Source organism: Fopius arisanus, unplaced genomic scaffold (assembly GCF_000806365.1).
Source record: "Fopius arisanus strain USDA-PBARC FA_bdor unplaced genomic scaffold, ASM80636v1 scaffold00024, whole genome shotgun sequence".
Lineage (NCBI taxonomy): Eukaryota > Metazoa > Arthropoda > Insecta > Hymenoptera > Braconidae > Fopius > Fopius arisanus.
In genome coordinates this window covers 77,146-95,658 of record NW_011887763.1, presented here as the reverse complement: position 1 = coordinate 95,658, position 18,513 = coordinate 77,146, and the positions used below count along the sequence as shown (strand labels likewise).

Below are 18,513 nucleotides of genomic sequence, written 5' to 3'. Positions count from 1 at the left end.
GTTTTTTTTCTCTCTCCTCTCTCTTTTTCTCTCTCTCTCTCTCTGGGTTCTCGCACTTTGGTAATTAACACTGGAGGTATTTTTAATAGTGATAATTGGGGATTTGTGGATCGAGAGTCACTGGACTGCTGGTGTTGTAGCGTCGGTGGGAGAATAATGTTTACACTTGTGTCACTGATTCGATGATAGAGAGGACCCACGGGCTATTAATATTGTGGGGTATACCTGATGGCTCCCGTTCGGTGGAAAATAACTTTGGCTTTTGCCCAATCAATCGCCAGAGCTACCAACTTTTATGCGTTATCCTTGGGCTTTTGGAAGTCGACGCCGACAGATCTGGGATGTGATCTTTTCGTTTTCCCCTCTCGGGGATTTTCTTCACTGAGGGATAATTTATATTTTTTCACCGTTTTTTGGAGATTTATGATGGTCGTGGTGTAGTACAGAGTTGGATCGCGTACTTTTGACGCAGGTTGACGTCACTGGACGTTGAGCACCGCATTCTTGGAAATACAGAGGCTCCCACTATCCGATTTTGCCGACCGATGCGCCACCTACAATTGGCGGGCTTTTTGAACTTGAAAAAAATTCAAAAAATGAGAATTTTAAATTTCTGTGGATGTGGAGCATTAGTAAAAAATTTATATAAGCTGAATTATAATTTATTTATATTTATTTATTTAAATAAAAAAAAATATAGAAATGAGATTGATATTATGGAATTGTCGGAATAATTTCTGTGAGAGAAGAGTATTAGGTGAATATTTTTTCAAATATTTTATTGTTTCAATATATATTCAACAATAATAATCTCGTATCGCATATTACGTATTATACCGTAATAGTTCTTACTCAATCTCGATTATTCATCCCTGTAAATAAAAAAATCTTCCTCAACGTCCATTTACAATAATTCTACAGAATGTCACTCAAGTCAGTTAACGAAGGATTAAAATACTTATTCAATGGATAAATAAAATAAATGGTACGCAGTCGGTGATCGAATCCACATGTGGAAGACGCGGCAAGACAGATTCCTTTACTCTAATCACTCAGTCCAATCCTTGGACACGCGCGTGAGAATTGAGCAGATTTTCTAAAGAAATCATAGCTACACATTCACTACAAACTTACAAAAAATCGTTTAAAGACATGAATAATTCAATGTTACTAGTCACAAAATAATTAAGTCAAATTCATTTCAAGACACATTTTCCTTAAATTTACCCTGATTTGTAGATATAAAAATATATATTAGTCAACACATTTACACATTACAAATTGTAGACTTATTCTCTATTTTGATATTTCTCCTCTTTCTTCAGATACGAGGGAGAAATAATTACATATAAAACTAATTTCTATACAAAAAAATTATTACAATCGTCGGTTGAACGAGTGTTGAGAGAGACGAACAAATTCTTTGGTCGGCTGGATACAATTCATTTAATCATTTCCACTCGTCTCTGATCAACGATAATTTGATAAGTCCAACCAATTGTTCGTAATGATAAATCTCCAGTTTTAAAATCTCGTGTATAAAGTACTTGAGTTTTGATTAAAAATTAAAAATACGTATAAAACGTTCAGCAATCGTGAACTTTGAACAATTCCTCGGAAATCGTATCAATAGAATATGAAATAAAAATATTCTCGGGAAACTGTCATTAAAGTGCAGTCTTTGCTACATCAACCAACCCGACGTATCGGGTTAATTGTAATTTCCTATTCACAATTCATTTTCGTGAGATTCTCAGAAAATTTTTTTATATAAATGCAAGTCCTTATGCTACAGGCACAATTCATCTAAATCACCAATAATGCATTAATTAATGCTACAGTATCATCGTTTTCTCCAGGAGCAGCAGCACAGTGGAATGGATGTTTTTCTTTTGTTCTTTAATTTTCCATGAATTATTTCGTTATTATTCATGTGCATGGTGCCATCGTCAATCGGTCGAACACTTATTTGGTCAATATAATTCTACAATAAACGTCAAGTAATGAAAAATTTACGTCAATATAGTTTCAAAGAATATGCAGAAGACATTTTAATGAGAACACGGACAAGGCACTTTTCACTCCCCTTTTAAACTATCAAACGAAATTAGCATGATTGAGATTTTCAGTTATTGAGACATTAATGGGAGTAGTTAGCACCAGTCAAATTCAGTTGCCCCGGGTATTTCCTGTCGCAGTTGATATTATCAATCCTTTTCAGTCAGTCTTCGACTGGAGTATTGTCTGGGCTATTCTCGTTATTCGAGGAAAGCTCGTGTTACACGATCCAACAATTCATTCAGCTCGTACATAAAAAATATATACTAACATGGGATAATGAGATTTTACGAGGGGATCGTCACCGGTTAAATCCAGGTCACGGATGAGCCCTTTTAATTCCTAGGAGAGTTTCGTAATATTTTGCCAGATAATTTATTCATGCGAAAGATCAAATTCAGCGAAGAATTGCTAAAATTAAAAAAATATTGATTTTACTAAGAAATAACAAGAGTTTTAAAAAAATAACTTAAAAATAAAAAATCTCCAAGGCTGTGATATCAAAGATTTTTGAAAATTTCTGTGAATTTCACGAAATTTGCACTCCCAGGAAAAACAGATAATATTTGAGAGTGATTGCCCCCTCGGCTTTCTCATTATCCTGATTAAGGCCAAGCTCGGTGTTCATATATAGAAAATAATGAATTATCTTTATGATTAAATCGAATGAGATACGTTTAATACATAAATCGATGAAAAAGTTATCTTACTTATTTTTGGAAATTGCTTGTATCATCGTGGGGGTGTGAAACCTGTGAAATGGTTTTGATAATGTGAATTTGTCAGGTCCTAAAGCTCATTAACAGCACATTAGAGGATTATCGTTAATGATCATATGTGAAGTGTTAGTTGGATTAGATTGTTACATTAATTATGATTGATGTTTCGGTTGGCTCTGGGTTTATATGTTCATGTCGTAAAGATGAGGTGGTGCACCTACCGCACTTGGCATTTGGCATCCACGACGGACTAAAAGTCGCACTGATGGCCCACCATTTCGAATTATCTCAATGGCCTCGGCGTGAGTCATGTTCTTCGTGTTTATACCGTTTATCTCGATTATTTGATCGCCCACCTGGATTAAAAACCGATTTTATGAATTTTTTAAATATTTTTCCAAAATCATAAAGAATTTACTGAAATTATTCAGAGAGAAATTTTTTTCATTTTTCCAGAAACAGATAAATAAAATAAAAAATCAAATAAATGAGAATATTGATAGAATATCGGGTGAACAAACATGTAAATATGGATGCATCCAATTTTTTAATAGTTTATTGAATTAATTTAATGGATCGGTTCATGCAGTCCATTATCGAAGAATATCTCACCCTCAATCGGTTATCAATTGCTGCTGGGCCATTCTCAGCAATCTGAAGTACAAAAAGGGGCATATTCTGGAATTCTCGTCCTCCTCGTATGCTAAATCCGAATCCCCGAGTGCCACGGGTTAATTCCACTGCGTGGTATTGTCCCCCATCGCCATCTCCAGTCGACTCGTCCTTTCAAATAATTAAAAAATTCACTTAACAAACAAGGGGATAATTGCCTTTTTCATGAATGAACATAATCATTTTTTTATTTCCATGCCATAAAGTGAATTTAAATAAATTGATCAATTTTTTTTTTTTATAAATCGTTATGGATTGGAAATGTTTGTTTTATAGATTTTATTAAATTTAATGGGAAAGGGAGATTCGAGATGTTTGATACCTTTTGGGACATTGAGGTGGTGCTACAGCAGTCGTCAATGGGATAGCCAATGGTGAGTGTAACCGAGTACCCAGAATCCTTGATCAAATTGACGATATCTTTGTGGCAAACGTTGGTGATGTCCACGTGATTGACAGCGAGAATGTGATCCCCAACGTTGAGTCTGCCACATCTCTCAGCAGGTGATCCCTCGATGATTCTTCCAATGGTGGAGCCAGCCTTGTTCACTGACGAAATAATAACAAATCCAAAGCCCTCGTTCTCCATTCTCGTGACAGTTATGTCATAAGGATATTGGAGATTCATCTGTCTCTCGTACGATGTCTGGAGATTCTCCTGAAGATGATCCTGATTAATGCGTCTTCTGATTCCCAGGGTGACCCGTCCATTCTGCGCTGCCTGAATCATCAGCTGGACCACGTGGTGATGGGAGGAATTCATCACACTCTCGCCATCGACAGACATAATCAGATCACCTGTGTTTAGTCTGTTGTCCAGATCTGCCGCTCCACCTGGCACTATGTGGCCAACGGACACCTGCTGGTCGTTCCATTATTTATAATCTCTTTATAAATAACTAATCCGTTCTATCGGTGGAAAGTAAATTGTGATTAACCAACCTGAGATCTCTCCTCGGTTCCACCGACTATCCTGAATCCAAAACCAGTGTCCTGACGCACTAGGGTCACCAGTGTTTCTATCCACTCGACATCGGGAATTGTTGGGCAAACCAGTTCATTCGGATATTGGGGATACCTAAGCAATAGTTAATAATTAATTCATGAATATTTCTAACAGCGGAAAAAAATTTAATTCAAGACTGCAAATGGAAAATTAAAAATTAAAAACTTAAAAAAAAATATACAATTACCTGGATATAGAGCTGGAATGTGGCTGCTCATGTTCAAAGCTCGTAGTCTCTTTCCTCTTGTCCCATATCTCACCAGTGTCGACACTCTGCTCCTGCCCCATCCCATAAACCGCATAATCCTGCACGGAATACTGCGAGTGCATCCTGACAGAGTAGATGTCCTTGTAGTAATCCGAGTGTTCGCCATTCTGCTTGACCATCTGCTCATGCCCTCCAGGACTCGGGTACATATCACTCATGGGTATTTTATCATTTCCACGCCAGTCTCTACTGCTGTGTCTCATCGGATCGTCATCGATTGTCATCCTCCCAAAATTATCCGCCATCTTTCCCATACTCGATTTATAAGGATCACCGTAATAAACGTCATGATTGTACTCAGGATACTTGCAGGTGTTCTCCATTGTACTCATATCATTATCATTATCAGTTCTCCAGTCAGATCCTCTGAAGTCAGCTGGTGATTTTGTTCGATTTCTCGTGTCAATGAGAGGTGTTTTTGGTCTGCTAGGGACAATCGTCTTGGACTGAGTGCTGTAAATATCGGCAGTTGGTGTTTTACTCCTGTAAAAATCCTGAGGATTTTTCTCCTTTTTCTCCTTGTCCTTGAGAACGGCCCTCTGGACGTGGATAACGGCCCCCTGATTCCTCGGGCACTCCTTCAACACCTGTACAACTTCAGAGTGGCACATATTCCTCACGTTGACGTCATTGATATTTACAAGGATGTCTCCCTCCATGAGATTCTTACATCTGTGTCTGTCCAGAATTTTCTTCACCTTCTGACCGTGTGATGAATCTGCAATTGTAAAACCGAAACCCATGGCCCCCTTGACAATGGCAATACTGAAAAATTCTGGCTTCGACAGGCTATCCTTGTCATCAAAATCCGTTGTATCTGAGAGTAAAATATCCGTGCTGCTGGGCCTTTTTATGGTGGTAATTTTATCAGATATGCAAAGGTCTGGCATTGAATTGACTGAAGCTGTCGTCAAGTTCTCACCGTTCTGGTGGCTGTGCACTGGGAGAAATGAGGCCTCGAGGAAGCTGAATCTGTCTTGCTGAAGAGAGGGATCCAGGTCCATATAGAAGGAAGGATCGTCTGGGAGAAGATCTGAGGGCATCTGCTGAAGATTCCTGGGAATTCCTGACTCCACGTGATTGATACTGTGATCATCTGGTGCACTCACTGCTATTGTTGTGACAACCTCGGTATTAGGATCATTGGGGTCGAAGGGCAGAGGATAGCCCCGACACACCTCCAGGGAGACGGTCTCCCCACTGGCGATGGATTTGAAGACATTCACCATGTCGTTGTGAGTGAAACCCAGGACACAGGTGTCATTTACGTACACCAGGACGTCACCTGTTTGGAGTTTTCCATCGAGCCAGGCTGGACCGTTGGGGACAACGCTTTTAATCTGGAGAAACTCCTCGACTGTGTCGTCACCACCAACTATGGTAAATCCCAGTCCTCGAGAGCTCTTCAGAAGAGTTGTCCTTATCCTCTGGCCCTTCAGATTTTTTGGATTTCTCGTAAAATTTGGACTCTTCCTGTCACTCAGACTCTGCTGTGCTCTCTTCGCCTGGATCACTGGATTTTCGTACTGAGTTCTACGATTCACGTGATCTATGAAGTACGTTCCATACAGCTGATCGTCTATTTTTTCCCAGCCATAAGGCAACTCGTCGTCCAGGCACTCCTCCAGGGAACGCTTCTGGAATTTTGATAATCTTGGATCGAGCCAGTGGGAAGTGCCTGTGTTGTGATCGATGAAGTAAATCTCTCCAGTTTCTGTGTATGCCTTTTCCCAGTTTGAGGGGAGTGGACCCAATTGATCATCTGGGGTCTCGTCGTAGCAGTTGTGCCTGTCATGTTCAGAATTTAGAACACACTGGTCTGTTCCTGGAGTGTAGAGATATGTGGGAGGAACACGATGACTCGAGTTATCAGATCCACTTATCGTCAGGATCTCTTTATCCACGCTTCCACCTGGAGGAGAAATTTAATTGAATAATTAATTAGAATCGTCATTTACGTGGCTCTATTGGTTGAACATTATTGACATAATTTTTAGTGGGAATTACCGTCTGTGACATTGTCCATGGAGACTGAGTCCTCAGTTTTCGTTGCCATTCTTTATCACCTTCAATTTCCTAAAGAAACAATAAAAAATTTCAAATCAATTAATTTTATCATCACCAATTAATTATCTCTCCAAAGGGCAGACGACTAGAAAAACAAAACCATCCAAAACCCTTCAAAACTCAAGTGTTTGTTTCTGTAATGAATCCCAAAACCCTCCACTTCGTAATTTCCTGTTCCTTTGGGATAGATAAAAAATATCGATAACAGACCCTGAACAGGTGTGCAAGACCTACACCCACCGAAAATCCACAGCCTATCCTCGCTGAGTAAAAAAAAGTTGATGAAAAAAAAAAACGTCGATTCACTCCTCCTACATCACACACAACTATTCGCTTCATGCAACTTTCTATTAAGACACGAATCAATGAGACCTCAGTCTCCAGTTGAAAAAAAAACGCGAGCAAAAATAGGAAAAGAAATCATAAAGAAATTTAATGTCTCTAACGTAAACTCGTAAATGCTTGGAGGTGACACGTCTGTTCCGTTTTCCGTTGCATGTGAAAGGTTCCCACATACTCGTTTATGGGGATAAGAGGCTTGGGGTTGACGTGAAAAACGTCATTATCCCCGGGGGAAATAATTCTCACGATTGAAACAATCATATCATATTTTTTTCCCGTTTTAACCAGTATTTTAATAATTGATGTACTCACGTTTTACCAAGTTCACGTACCCAATCGCCTCTCGCAGCATCATTCATGCCCCCTGTTTTGTTTTATATGAGAGAGTAATCCAATCACTGGTACGTTACATCGATTCAATCACTCTTTTTTTTTATCCTCCTTTCACGGATTTATCTTTCGAAATGACTTCTGCGTGAGGGACTCACACGAGAGTCTAGCAAACTGTAGAATTATGGAGGAGGGAGAGACCAACGAGTTCTTAGGAGTGAGAGCAAGTGCAACCGTCATGGTATCGTGGAATTTTGGAGGGGATACAGCGCCCTCTAAATTGTTTACAAGAAACTGCGAGATTGACATGATTTAAAAAAAAAAGACTGAATCTCAAATAATCCTATAGAGAATAAAATAAAAATTTGACATCAGTGATCATGTCCGCGTCCCTGCGTTTGGTGATCAACGATTTTCATACGAGATCTCCAACTCCTTCTGAAGCCTGACAATCTCATCATCTTTGTCCTTACCGGCCATCTCGGACTGCTCCAATTGAGACTTCAGGTGGGAAATTCGGTCCTCATTTCACTCCATTTCCCACTCGCTCTTTTCTTTTTGGCATTTAGACAACGGAGCATCAGTTTCTGAAATTTTCCTCTTCAGGTTCACCATTGGCTCACCAATCACATTGCTCCAAACACCCAACAACCTCACGCCAGTGCCCAAATACCTGCAAATAAATTTGAATAATCGAATTCAATCGATCGAAAATTAACCGACGAAATTCATATTTAATTAGTAAAGCGAATATTTCCTGTATTAGCACTGGAGATTACAGACTACTCCATCAAAAATTCCATCGACAATTCCCGCCATAAATTGAGGTAAACATACTGAAGGACATCGTGCAATCTTGTTCATGAAAACTCTCATCGATTTTCGGAGCCAAAGCCAGAGATTCCAAAGCAGAATAGAAAAAGACCTTGCATAACCTCAATATTAACGACATTCCAACTGCTCCAACTTCTGCAACAAGCATCTTCGGTTTTTATCAGTAAGAATGATCGTCAAGGTCACTTGAAAAATTTTGTAAATACGTTTGACCTTACGAGAGATAAAATAAAAAAGACAACGGAGTTAATTCATCACCTGACCATCAGGTAATTAAAAATACCTGAGACCCTCCAGTGGGAATTTATTCCATACCATACCGAACGCAAAAAATTACAATAACAATTTCAGCCCGTAATATTGAAAAATATTTTGAAAAAACGCTTGCTCATGGAAGCTCAGTTGTCAATGCATGCTTTTTAATAATAATGATTTAATTTTATTCCAGAAAAGAGAATAAAAATGTCTGAGCAATTTGTGGGCTGCATGGTGTCCATAAAGTGCGTCGACGACCTGGGGACTTATCAGGGTCAGATATCAGATTTAAATCGTGAAACGGTGACGATATCAAAGGCCTTCAGAGACGGTGTGCCCTATCCATCATCCCAGGTAATAATAAATGCAAAGGACATTGAGAATCTGGAGATAATATCAACAGAGGAAGCGGGTGCCCGAGAAGTTCAGTCGAGTAAAGTTAAGAGGCCAATAGCGAAAAGAGCCAACAGATCAGTATCAGAGTGCATTCCCACATCAGTGCCATCAGCCACTTGGTACTCGAAAAAGGTAACAGATCCCATTCCCATTCCCGAAGTGACAAACGGTAAAACGACGATCGAGGCGAATGTGAAGGGAAATCAGAGGAGATCACAACGTCAAAAGTGGCAGGAGAGGGACGAACAGGCGTTTGGTACACCAATAGATCAGTCCCTCAGTCAGGATTTCGATTTTGAGAAGAACCTCGCTCTATTCAATAAGGAAGCTGTCTGGCAGGAGATAAATTCATCGAAACCAGATGTCTTGAGACAATCAGAAAATAATCGAGGAACGTATCGACACGACGAGAATATTCTCGTGTCAAAACCTACGACGTTAAGGCAAATAGTCGTTCCATTGAGTCATGAGAGAGAATATGTGACTGACGATGGTCTTGTGATACCCAGTATAACGTTAGAGCTGCACAGACAGCTGATGGGAGCTGCCGACAGGCTGGGAATCAGCTGGGAACGGCGTGTGGAGCTTCTGGGTCGGGCTGGAGCTGAGATTATCCTTCAGCTTCTCGGTGGGGCTCACAGACTCAATCCAAAAAATGCACATCAGTGGCCCACAGTTGTTGCCCTGTGTGGACCACACAGATCAGGAGCTGCTGGTGTCAATTGTGCACGTCAGCTATCATCACATGGAGTTGAAACGGTCGTCTACATCGAGAACTCGGAGAATATTTCACTTCTGCAGGAGCTCTCCCTGTACAAAATGACTGGCAACAAAGTCGTGACAGGAATTGATAAATTAGCACCTGTGGTGGATCTCATTGTTGTTGCTCTGTGTGAAGAGGACTCACCCAGGGTTGTACCCTCTGTTGCCAAGTGGGTTAAGAGAAATCGAGCTCCTGTACTCGCCATTGAACCACCCTCTGCTGGAACACCTGGTATTTCATCAAAATTCAGCCTTCTCGGAGCTCTACCTCTCTCCCACAGCCCGGATAATGGCAGGTTGTACTTGTGTAATCTCGCACTTCCCAGTAAAGTTTTCTCAGACGTCGGTATCACGTATAAATCACCATTCGGTCCAAAATCCGTCATTCCATTGCATTCTGATGACTCTTAGGGGTTTTGGGGAGGTTGGGGGAGTAAGGGGAGAGCACTGGGGGTTTTTTGAGGCTATTGGAATAATTTCTTCGAGGGTTACAATTGAATAGAATTGATTTTTTAAATTTCAATTCAATGGCCTCACGACTTTTAAAACTCCTGGTTCTCTTTTAAGGCACACAGTGACTGCATCAGAATGATGATGGAAATTTAGAGTGTCTGGTTGAGTTGATGAATGAAATAATCGTTGCTTGACACAGCAGATAAATGTGAGAATAGTATAGTATACGATACAAGTGAAAAAAATACTTTTTGAAGCCTTCGGCTTGGCTGTAACCCTCACACTTGTAAGAAAGAATTTTTTTTTTCACATGTATCGTACAAAATTTTATGATTACGGTGGAGAAGAAAGGGAGTTGTGTGCAGGTGCGGGCAAGAAGTGTCTTTCTTTTTCACTTGTATCATAAATCATAGTTATGGAATTTAAATAACTAATTGTATGTTATGTCACGAGATATTTATAATGCTCATGAACAAATTGTAAAAAAGGCCACGACAATTTTTTAACTTGCAGAGTGAGAAACTGTCGAGGGCAGTAATTTGCCACGAATTTGATAATATTTTTATCTAGATTTTTTTTAATGAGGGAACCATTTCAGAGGGTGAAAATTGTTTTGTAGATAGGTTTTATCTTATTTTTCCCACGGGAGATGAGATGGAAATGTTGGGGGGAGTATTTTTATTGGACGTGCTAGATCAACTGATGTAAAGTGAAATTTGGAATTAATTAACTTTGATGAATCCAGTGGCGAAGTGATAAACCGGGGAGAATCGACTTTGATATTTTCATTAATTGAAAAAATCGATCTATTTATTTTAAACAATATCGATTTGAGGTAAAAGTCGAGAATTTTCCGGTAGCTAATATTCAGCCAAATTGGCAATTTTTCCAGTCAAAAATCCGTAGTTTTTAAAAAATCTATATCTGATAATTGCGAAAATTCGACTCATCTCTCTTTATGATTTCCCCATTGGATAATTCTTGTTGGAATGTATGGAATCGATACTGTACGACTCGAAGATGGATTTTCCATCGTTTTTCCCCAGATATTCACCAAAAATTCACTTGAGTCATCTCGTTTCTACCACAATAATAACGAAAGTCCACTGCGCTCATGAATTTACAATTTGCAGCAATGTTGTTTATCCTTCACTCATCCATCCGCAAGTTGGACTCATCACGATATGAATACCAAGTGAAAGCCCATCGCGTATCGACAAATGCAAGTGAACAAAAGTTTAACCGGGGATTAAATCAAGACCATTATAATTCCTCCTTTAGTGATATGACCAGTTGTATTTATCATGGCGACAGTTGAATCGATGATTTCGCATTGTAAAGATCAATAAACGTGTGAGCATAAGAACAGTGACGAGTAATAGCGCAAGGTTTTATTTTATTTCCCATGAAAAATCAGCGGAATTCGCAAAACAAGATTTTCAGTGCAATTATCAATTGAAAGACAGTAACAGCTGTTGAATTTTATTTTCTCGATATTTTCATGGTATGCAAATGATTCAGATTAATAGGGGATTATGAAAATCAAAGGGGTATTCACTGAATTTGAAAAATTTGAAATTTTTGAAAAAGTATCAGGCGAGGATGAAAATGGAGGAGGTATCCACTGAAATTTGAAAATTTGAAATTTTTGAAAAAGTATCAGGCGAGCATGAAAATCGAGGTGGTATCCACTGGAATTGAGATATTCGAAATTTTCAAAAATGTATCAGGGGAGCATGAAAATGGAGGAGGTATCCACTGAAATTTGAAAATTCGAAATTTTTGAAAAAGTATCAGGGGAGCATGAAAATCGAGGAGGTATTCACTGAAATTGAAAAATTCGAAATTTTGGAAAAAGTATCAGGGGAGCCTGAAAATCGAGGAGGTCTTCACTGAAATTTGAAAATTCGAAATTTTTGAAAATGTATCAGGGGAGCATGAAAATGGAGGAGGTATTCACTGAAATTGAAAAATTCAAAATTTTCAAAAATGTATCAGGGGAGCATGAAAACGGAGAGAAGGTATTCACTAAAATTGAAAAATTCAAAATTTTCAAAAATGTATCAGGGGAGCATGAAAACGGAGGAGGTATTCACTGAAATGTGAAAAATCGAAATTTTATAATAAAAAACAAAAATCAATTTGATAAAGAAGAAAATTACATTCACCCCTTCAAGTGGTGCCTATGACGACGGGACTCCTACTGAGGCAGTTACCGAGTCGACTGACGCGCAGACACCCCCACCCCCACCCTGCGCGTGGCCCCCTCTCTCTCTTGGGGTGAGGTACTGCAATGTTGGTGGGGTAATTCAAACCCCCAGAACTGAGCCTCTACTAGCCAATCCTCTTCCATTCCAACGGCTACCGCCAAGCACCCCACACTAGTCTGATTCGAGAGAATAATGTAGTCAGTCCGCGAAATGTTATGAGGAAAAAGTTCTGCTTTCCCCCACAAGATTTCGTTGGAGGTCGTAACTTAGGCTCAACTACGGTTAAACAATAAAAATTAATACTAATTGACAAATAAACTATTGTTGTTGTTGTTATATTATTCACAAGTTATTGAGTTGGATGTCAAAATATTCACAGGGGAAAATAAAATATGAGATTGAAATTTCAGACTTGAAGTCTTCAAAGCCATGAATGTGGAAGTCTCCTCTTGGAACTTGTCAGTGAGTGATACGTTACAATTATTTATTTAGTAATGACACGCATTATAAAGACTAGCTCAATGTGCCAGTGGATTATAATAATGTTTCGTGATCATGAAAACCGAATTCAACAATTCTTCTGGTGAGTTCTACCCGTTTCACCTGTTCTACCCTAATTTCTAGGTTATGCAATTGTCTTTCAATCTTTCGTAAGCATAAAATTCGTAACCAAATATAGAATAACTTAATCGAATATAACTGAAGAAAAATATGAGAATAATTTTCGAATTCTTCTGCAATAATTTCCAATTTTTTTTTAATTTCAACGATTTTTTCTATTTCGCGTTTCACAGAAATTCAGGAAAACCTCTTCCCGGAGTTGAATTTTCTGATGTAATGATAATGACTTGGTGATAAGAATTACGAATTTACGGGGTTACATCTGCAATGGAATCCCTGGGATGACTCCAACCTCAAGTCTAGAGTTTTGAAAGTATTTCAAGGTGGAGTTCATCAGGTTACATTATAATAAGTCACTCAAATATCCTAATAACGCGTGTCCATGGCAGTAGTCAAATATAATAACTCATAATTTCGATGATTTTTATTTGACGTAAAGAGGTGAGGGTCACTGTTGTCACTCGTGAGTGATAATAATTTGCAAAACGGATGTGAGAAATTGGTCAATCTCTTACTATTACACTGCTCCGCGTGTACAGTATTTTTATTTAAAGAAATATACAATAACAATTGGAAATATTCCACAGCTTCCCTTTATACCCTCTTCCAATTCAATTTCTAATAAATCTATAATAAATAATTTGATGTCGAGACGTAAGTCCTGAAAAATATCGTTGGCATATAAATAAATTTCTGGCAACTCCATAAAATGTTTCATCAACCTCTTGGTGAATTAATCTCGATTTTTTTCTTCCTCAAGTATTTGAGAAATAATTTATAACTTTGTTATGACTCCTGTCTAGATTATAACCCAATTAACTCCCAAATGAAAGCATTCACTTACGCAGTCACCAGTATCATCGATTCAAAACATTGTAAGGAATTTTCAACATGAAATAATCACCTAGAATTCTGAATCATTTCTCACCCCATATGTTTTTACATCTCTGCTGATATCTATTCCGTCACAAATTGCTAAAAGATCACGCAGGCACTCAAGATAATGAATAACTACCTCATTCTGTTGAAGAATGCTTATCCATCAGAATAATTCATTGCCGTGGATTCCAAAATGAATTTCCTCGCAGAAATGTGAGGGGAAATTGTGTCAAAGAATTGTCATTTTAAATATTTATTCATTTTCTATTTTTTACATGGAAATTCTCGTGAAAAATCATAAATTACTCATTACTCGTTAATTATGTATTATTCTTACCTGGCTGGTAATGGGAAATAAAATTATTTGTTTACTCACTTCTTTTTCAGGGGATGCCCCACCCCTCGTCTACAGTCCCTCATTTATAGCTTTCAATCAATTTATAGCTTTCAATCAGTCACGTACGATGCGAAATTCTTGGAAAAGACTGTCTACTTATTACTTTTTAATGGGATACATCTCGAAATTTGGGTAAATTACCAAAGCAGATAAATTCTGATGAATTCCCAAAACAGGATTGAGTAATTTTCGTTAAATTATTTTTTTGAAGCCATAAAACTTTCCGAACGCATTAAGAAATTAATGAGACTCTGATAAAAGTCGATGAGTTTTGCGAATGAGTCTTCAGATTGAATGAACACTTTGATATCAATCTCGATAATTGTCTCGGCAATTAATTGATGATGTAACAGAAGGTGTGGGGGAACAAATTCGTGCGGGAGATTCTATCATTTTTTCGTGACGAATTTGATTGCTTTGATGCAATCTTCTGTACGAAAAATATAAATCTTTTGAACTTTCATAAAAAATAGTTCGCCATTTCGCTGGCAAATTATATTATTTATTTTTAAGAGGTAAAATCCATATTTTGTAAATATTTTTCTTATTTCACTCCTGAAATTTTTCTGGAAACATGAAAAAATATGCGATTTCAGGGTAGAGCTGTGGAAATATTTCTGATTCTCAGCCGAATTGACGCAACCCCCTGTCAATGTAATTATCCAAATGTCTTACCTCATCATACATACGAAAAGAGAGTGATCACATAAAAATATCTGAAACCAGGTAAATACCGAAATGAAGGGGTCAGGGTCGAGATGTTCTCCAAAAGTGTCTAGACCTTCGAGTTCTTGAGTTTCACTTTAACACCATCTACTCTTTGGCAAGTAAAATCGAATTATTATTTGGATTTAAAATTTTGCTGACTTGACAGCTCGAAACGTTCAGAGGCTGATAAGATTTATTTGGCAAAATAAATGTAGAGAAGTATCTTCGAAAGAACACGGTGGAAAAAGAAATGTAAGTTGAGTTTATTTTTGTGGAGAACAGACGGAAAACAGTTTAACCTTCTTTGTTAAGATTTATGTCTGGAGAGAAATGTTAGAAAGAGGTATGGCTGAGGAAAAAAAATTAACAAAGTATCTCTCTTGTTGACTTATTGCCCCAAAAAATAAGTCTATACCAGGAACAGACATTTGACTCTCATTCGACATTCTCAAGAGGTATTCTACGAAGAGAAGACGTGAAAATGCTAATTTATTGTAGTGACGGTAACGAGGGCGTTTGAGAGTTGAAGGTTCAACGATAAATTGTCCATGTGATCAATAAAAATTAATAAACCCCTGCCCTCAAATACAATTATATGATTTTTTATTATTAGATTATCCTAGTCTCTTGAACACTGACAATTATTATTCAATGCTTATAAAAACTTGGGAAATCTGAATTTTTTTTCCTGAAAAAAACCAAAAATTCAATATCTTTTATCGAGCCGTAATCTTGTCACGGACTGTTTACGTGTTAGAATAATTTGTCATCAATTATATCCGTGATAATATGATACCTGGGGGCCATGGTGATGACCATCTCCAGAGAGTAAATTCCGAAAACTTGACCTCTGGTAGAGTAAGTAGTGGTACTGGTACCTAGAGTGGGAAAAAGTCGACCAGTCGGTTAGTGAATGGGTAGGCGGGGAATTCTGTACTCCTCGCTGTGGATTTTCTATTCTGTTCACCAGTTGGTGTATGCCACCCCGACAGTCGTGTCCGCCGCGTCTTACCTCTCATTACCAACAACTACCTCTTTAACAAAAAGAAAAATCCAAATAATACAATAGGAACTAATCCCAACAACCTAGGTCCTGGAGACCATATCCTATTCCAAGTGTTCATGTTCACTCCAATGGACATTCAAAGTGCAATCACCATTTCTAATTACAAATTGTGCTCCCAGATTATTTAAAGTTCAAACTAGTTTGATGAGTCTGTCGACCTTCGCACGTGTGTTGGGATAAACCATTTGCGAATGGGATATTTTTGGGCGTTGTTTTACGTAAGAGGTATGTAAAATCCATCAAATGTACTTACTCTTTGGAGATGGAATAATTCGATTTCATCCTGATGTAGAAAGTCGCCCAAAGAAGAGATCAATTCAAAATTTCAATTGATCGTCGAACAGGATGAATGGATGAATTTTTTTATGATATCTCGGAGTGAAAGGAGTATCGCAATATTTTTCGAACGATCTCAGCAGGGAAAAATGAGAGCGATGAAAAAAGTACTCACCCAATTTTTAGTATTTTTCTTTGATCTTAAAATATCCACAGAAAGCATGGAAAAATTAATTTATTCTAGTCCGGAGCAGAAGTGACATAAAAGTGCTGCATGCATTGCAAATTGAAAGATGGAGAGCTTTCACGTGCCTTTCTTGGCTTTCGCAACAGTTTCACAAATCGCTTCCGGGTGGATCGGTAATAACTTTTAAACTTATTGGCCTTTTTTTTTAATTTCATTCCTACCTGGCATCAGTCGCAGTGACATCGTCACGTATTCGTAACCAATATGCATAAACTTGTATATGCGTGTAGCACCTGATGGTCAAGTATGTAAGGTGATGAAAGTAAATTATACAACTCTCTAGTCGATCTCGAAAGAGAAAGGTGGAATATAATGGTCAAGATTTAATGTGGAAATCTCGCGGTTAAGGTTGAACATTTCAGCAGTGACACGTGCCTCCTCTATTTACTAATGGTTTTCTGCCTTTTTTCCTTCATTTTCCAATCTTACTTTTTTTTTTAAAGCCACATTAACGTTTTCATGTCTGTGTTTTCGCTGAATGGAATTTTTCGAGATTTCCCATTATTCGTATGGTAGAATAAAAAAAAGATTGATAAGTCAATTGTCTGTGCAAGAAAAATGTATGAATGTATAGATTGAATGGATTGAAATCTTTAAAATTGTATTTCATGTTCAATACGTTGGATGAGTCATCGTTTATCGCAAAAAATTAAATTTTCCAGAAGTTTCAAGACGAATGAGAGTCTCAGTTTTGTTTTCATTTGAAATTTTATAGATTTTATAATTATAAAAATCAGACTCCATTGACTGAAATTCAGAGTACACGAATTCAATCGTGATACATCATTGAAATGTGATTTTTGTTTGACTCTGAAAAATTCTGGAGTTATGAAAAAGTCCATTGTTCTCCACCCACCGCATACCAATCTGCCCATAATTTTTGAAGGTCGTCGTTTTGCATTCTGAACAGTCCACTTGGGTCCATGACATGAGAGGGTTCATCTGCTGGTCGTGGATGGAATAAAGTAACATCATGAGCAAGAGTATTTAATTACATCCGTGGAATAATTAATATAAAAATTAATATAACTTGGATTGATTTTGATTGATAATTTCATTTGTCGATGGGAATTATGGTTTTCTCAGGGGTCATTGGTAGAGCTGGACAAAATGGGATAAGTGATAGCAAAGTGCTTTATACTGGTGGAAAGTCGACGACCTTGACAGACATTGGTTACTTGACGCTTACTCTGATGCCTCAATGCATCCATCTGCCATCTCACTACCAACTAAAATAATGAGGAATAATCATTTCAACATCTTCCTTCAATGACCCAAATGCTCGCTACTTTGTCCATTATCGTACACTCTGAGAAAAAAACCATTCGCGAAGAAGATTTACACTCGTCGAAAATGAGGTTTTATTGAAATGAGGAAAAATCGAGTCGCAACGATTTTATTTCTTGTTTAACGATTATCAATAAATAAAAAGTGTATATCCCTGGATTCTGATTATTGAATGATCCATTGAATGATCCATTGAATGATTCAGTGGAGAAATCAAAGAAATATTGGAAGTTAAATAAATTATCTATCGGGTTGAATACATTCCTGAAATCATTGGTTGTGGCGGAATTTATTAATGAAATTCTTTTCTCAACAATTTCATTGACTATTAAATGATCTTCGATGCTTGAGAGATTAGCCGTTGCCTCTACAAACTCATTGTGTTCGAATATTCCTTTTCGAGAGTTCATGAAAGTCAGATTTCCCTGAAATTTCCAAACCAAATTTCTGTCACACCCAGGCAAATTTCAGTCGCACTCGAAATTCTGAAATTCTTAGCGGAAAAATGATAAACATAAACCGACGCCTGCAATCACTTCAAATAAATAAACAACTTTATGTTTATTTCAATTAATCCAGTATTTCTTTGAACCGATAAATTATTTAATTAGTTCAAGGCAAAGAGTTCTGACTGAAAAAATGGCGTTAATTATTTCTGTC

At 37.7% G+C, this 18,513-nt stretch overlaps 3 protein-coding genes across 10 annotated transcripts in view; 2 read left to right on the top strand and 1 right to left on the bottom strand.

The window, feature by feature from the left end:
- Positions 1 to 781: 781 nt before the first annotated feature.
- Positions 782 to 7,699, bottom strand: LOC105264566 (membrane-associated guanylate kinase, WW and PDZ domain-containing protein 1). 5 transcript variants are annotated; one of them, XM_011301518.1, is made up of 8 exons: positions 7,445 to 7,699; positions 6,731 to 6,799; positions 4,643 to 6,635; positions 4,392 to 4,527; positions 3,772 to 4,311; positions 3,390 to 3,560; positions 2,999 to 3,133; positions 782 to 1,984 (listed from the first exon to the last, which is right to left on the bottom strand). In XM_011301518.1, exons 2-8 carry the CDS (start codon positions 6,777 to 6,779, stop codon positions 1,844 to 1,846), a joined length of 3,165 nt encoding a protein of 1,054 aa, XP_011299820.1. In that variant the 5' UTR covers positions 6,780 to 6,799; positions 7,445 to 7,699; the 3' UTR covers positions 782 to 1,843. The 5 variants fall into 5 exon arrangements, with proteins under 5 accessions (XP_011299820.1, XP_011299823.1, XP_011299822.1 ...); XM_011301521.1 differs by having other exon boundaries at positions 3,772 to 4,308; positions 7,445 to 7,698; XM_011301520.1 differs by lacking the exon at positions 7,445 to 7,699 and adding an exon at positions 7,031 to 7,053.
- A 114-nt stretch (positions 7,700 to 7,813) lies between these two features.
- Positions 7,814 to 11,530, top strand: LOC105264565 (enhancer of mRNA-decapping protein 3). Of its 4 annotated transcripts, none has more exons than XM_011301517.1 (3): positions 7,814 to 7,969; positions 8,229 to 8,565; positions 8,745 to 11,530. In XM_011301517.1, the coding sequence occupies exon 3, from the start codon at positions 8,759 to 8,761 to the stop codon at positions 10,118 to 10,120; it is 1,362 nt and encodes a 453-aa protein (XP_011299819.1). In that variant the 5' UTR covers positions 7,814 to 7,969; positions 8,229 to 8,565; positions 8,745 to 8,758; the 3' UTR covers positions 10,121 to 11,530. The 4 variants fall into 4 exon arrangements, with proteins under 4 accessions (XP_011299819.1, XP_011299817.1, XP_011299818.1 ...); XM_011301515.1 differs by having other exon boundaries at positions 8,069 to 8,565; XM_011301516.1 differs by having other exon boundaries at positions 8,032 to 8,565.
- Positions 11,531 to 12,507: 977 nt separating this feature from the next.
- The window catches only part of Hmgcr (HMG coenzyme A reductase), a 14,532-nt gene continuing 8,526 nt past the window's right edge, over positions 12,508 to 18,513 (top strand). The window contains exon 1 of the mRNA XM_011301807.1: positions 12,508 to 12,955. The gene's annotated coding sequence lies outside the window, so the exon portion shown is untranslated. The remainder of the gene's footprint in view (positions 12,956 to 18,513) is intronic.

What these genes read in the sequence shown, in the direction of transcription:
- LOC105264566 (XM_011301518.1), bottom strand. Translation starts at nt 6,779, where the DNA reads ATGGCAACGAAAACTGAGGACTCAGTCTCCATGGACAATGTCACAGAC. An exon ending in GAACCGAGGAGAGATCTCAG is followed by an intron (nt 4,312 to 4,391) that starts GTTGGTTAATCA and finishes TGGAACGACCAG; the next exon opens with CAGGTGTCCGTTGGCCACAT. An exon ending in CCACCTCAATGTCCCAAAAG is followed by an intron (nt 3,561 to 3,771) that starts GTATCAAACATC and finishes ATTATTTGAAAG; the next exon opens with GACGAGTCGACTGGAGATGG.
- LOC105264565 (XM_011301517.1), top strand. Translation starts at nt 8,759, where the DNA reads ATGTCTGAGCAATTTGTGGGCTGCATGGTGTCCATAAAGTGCGTCGAC.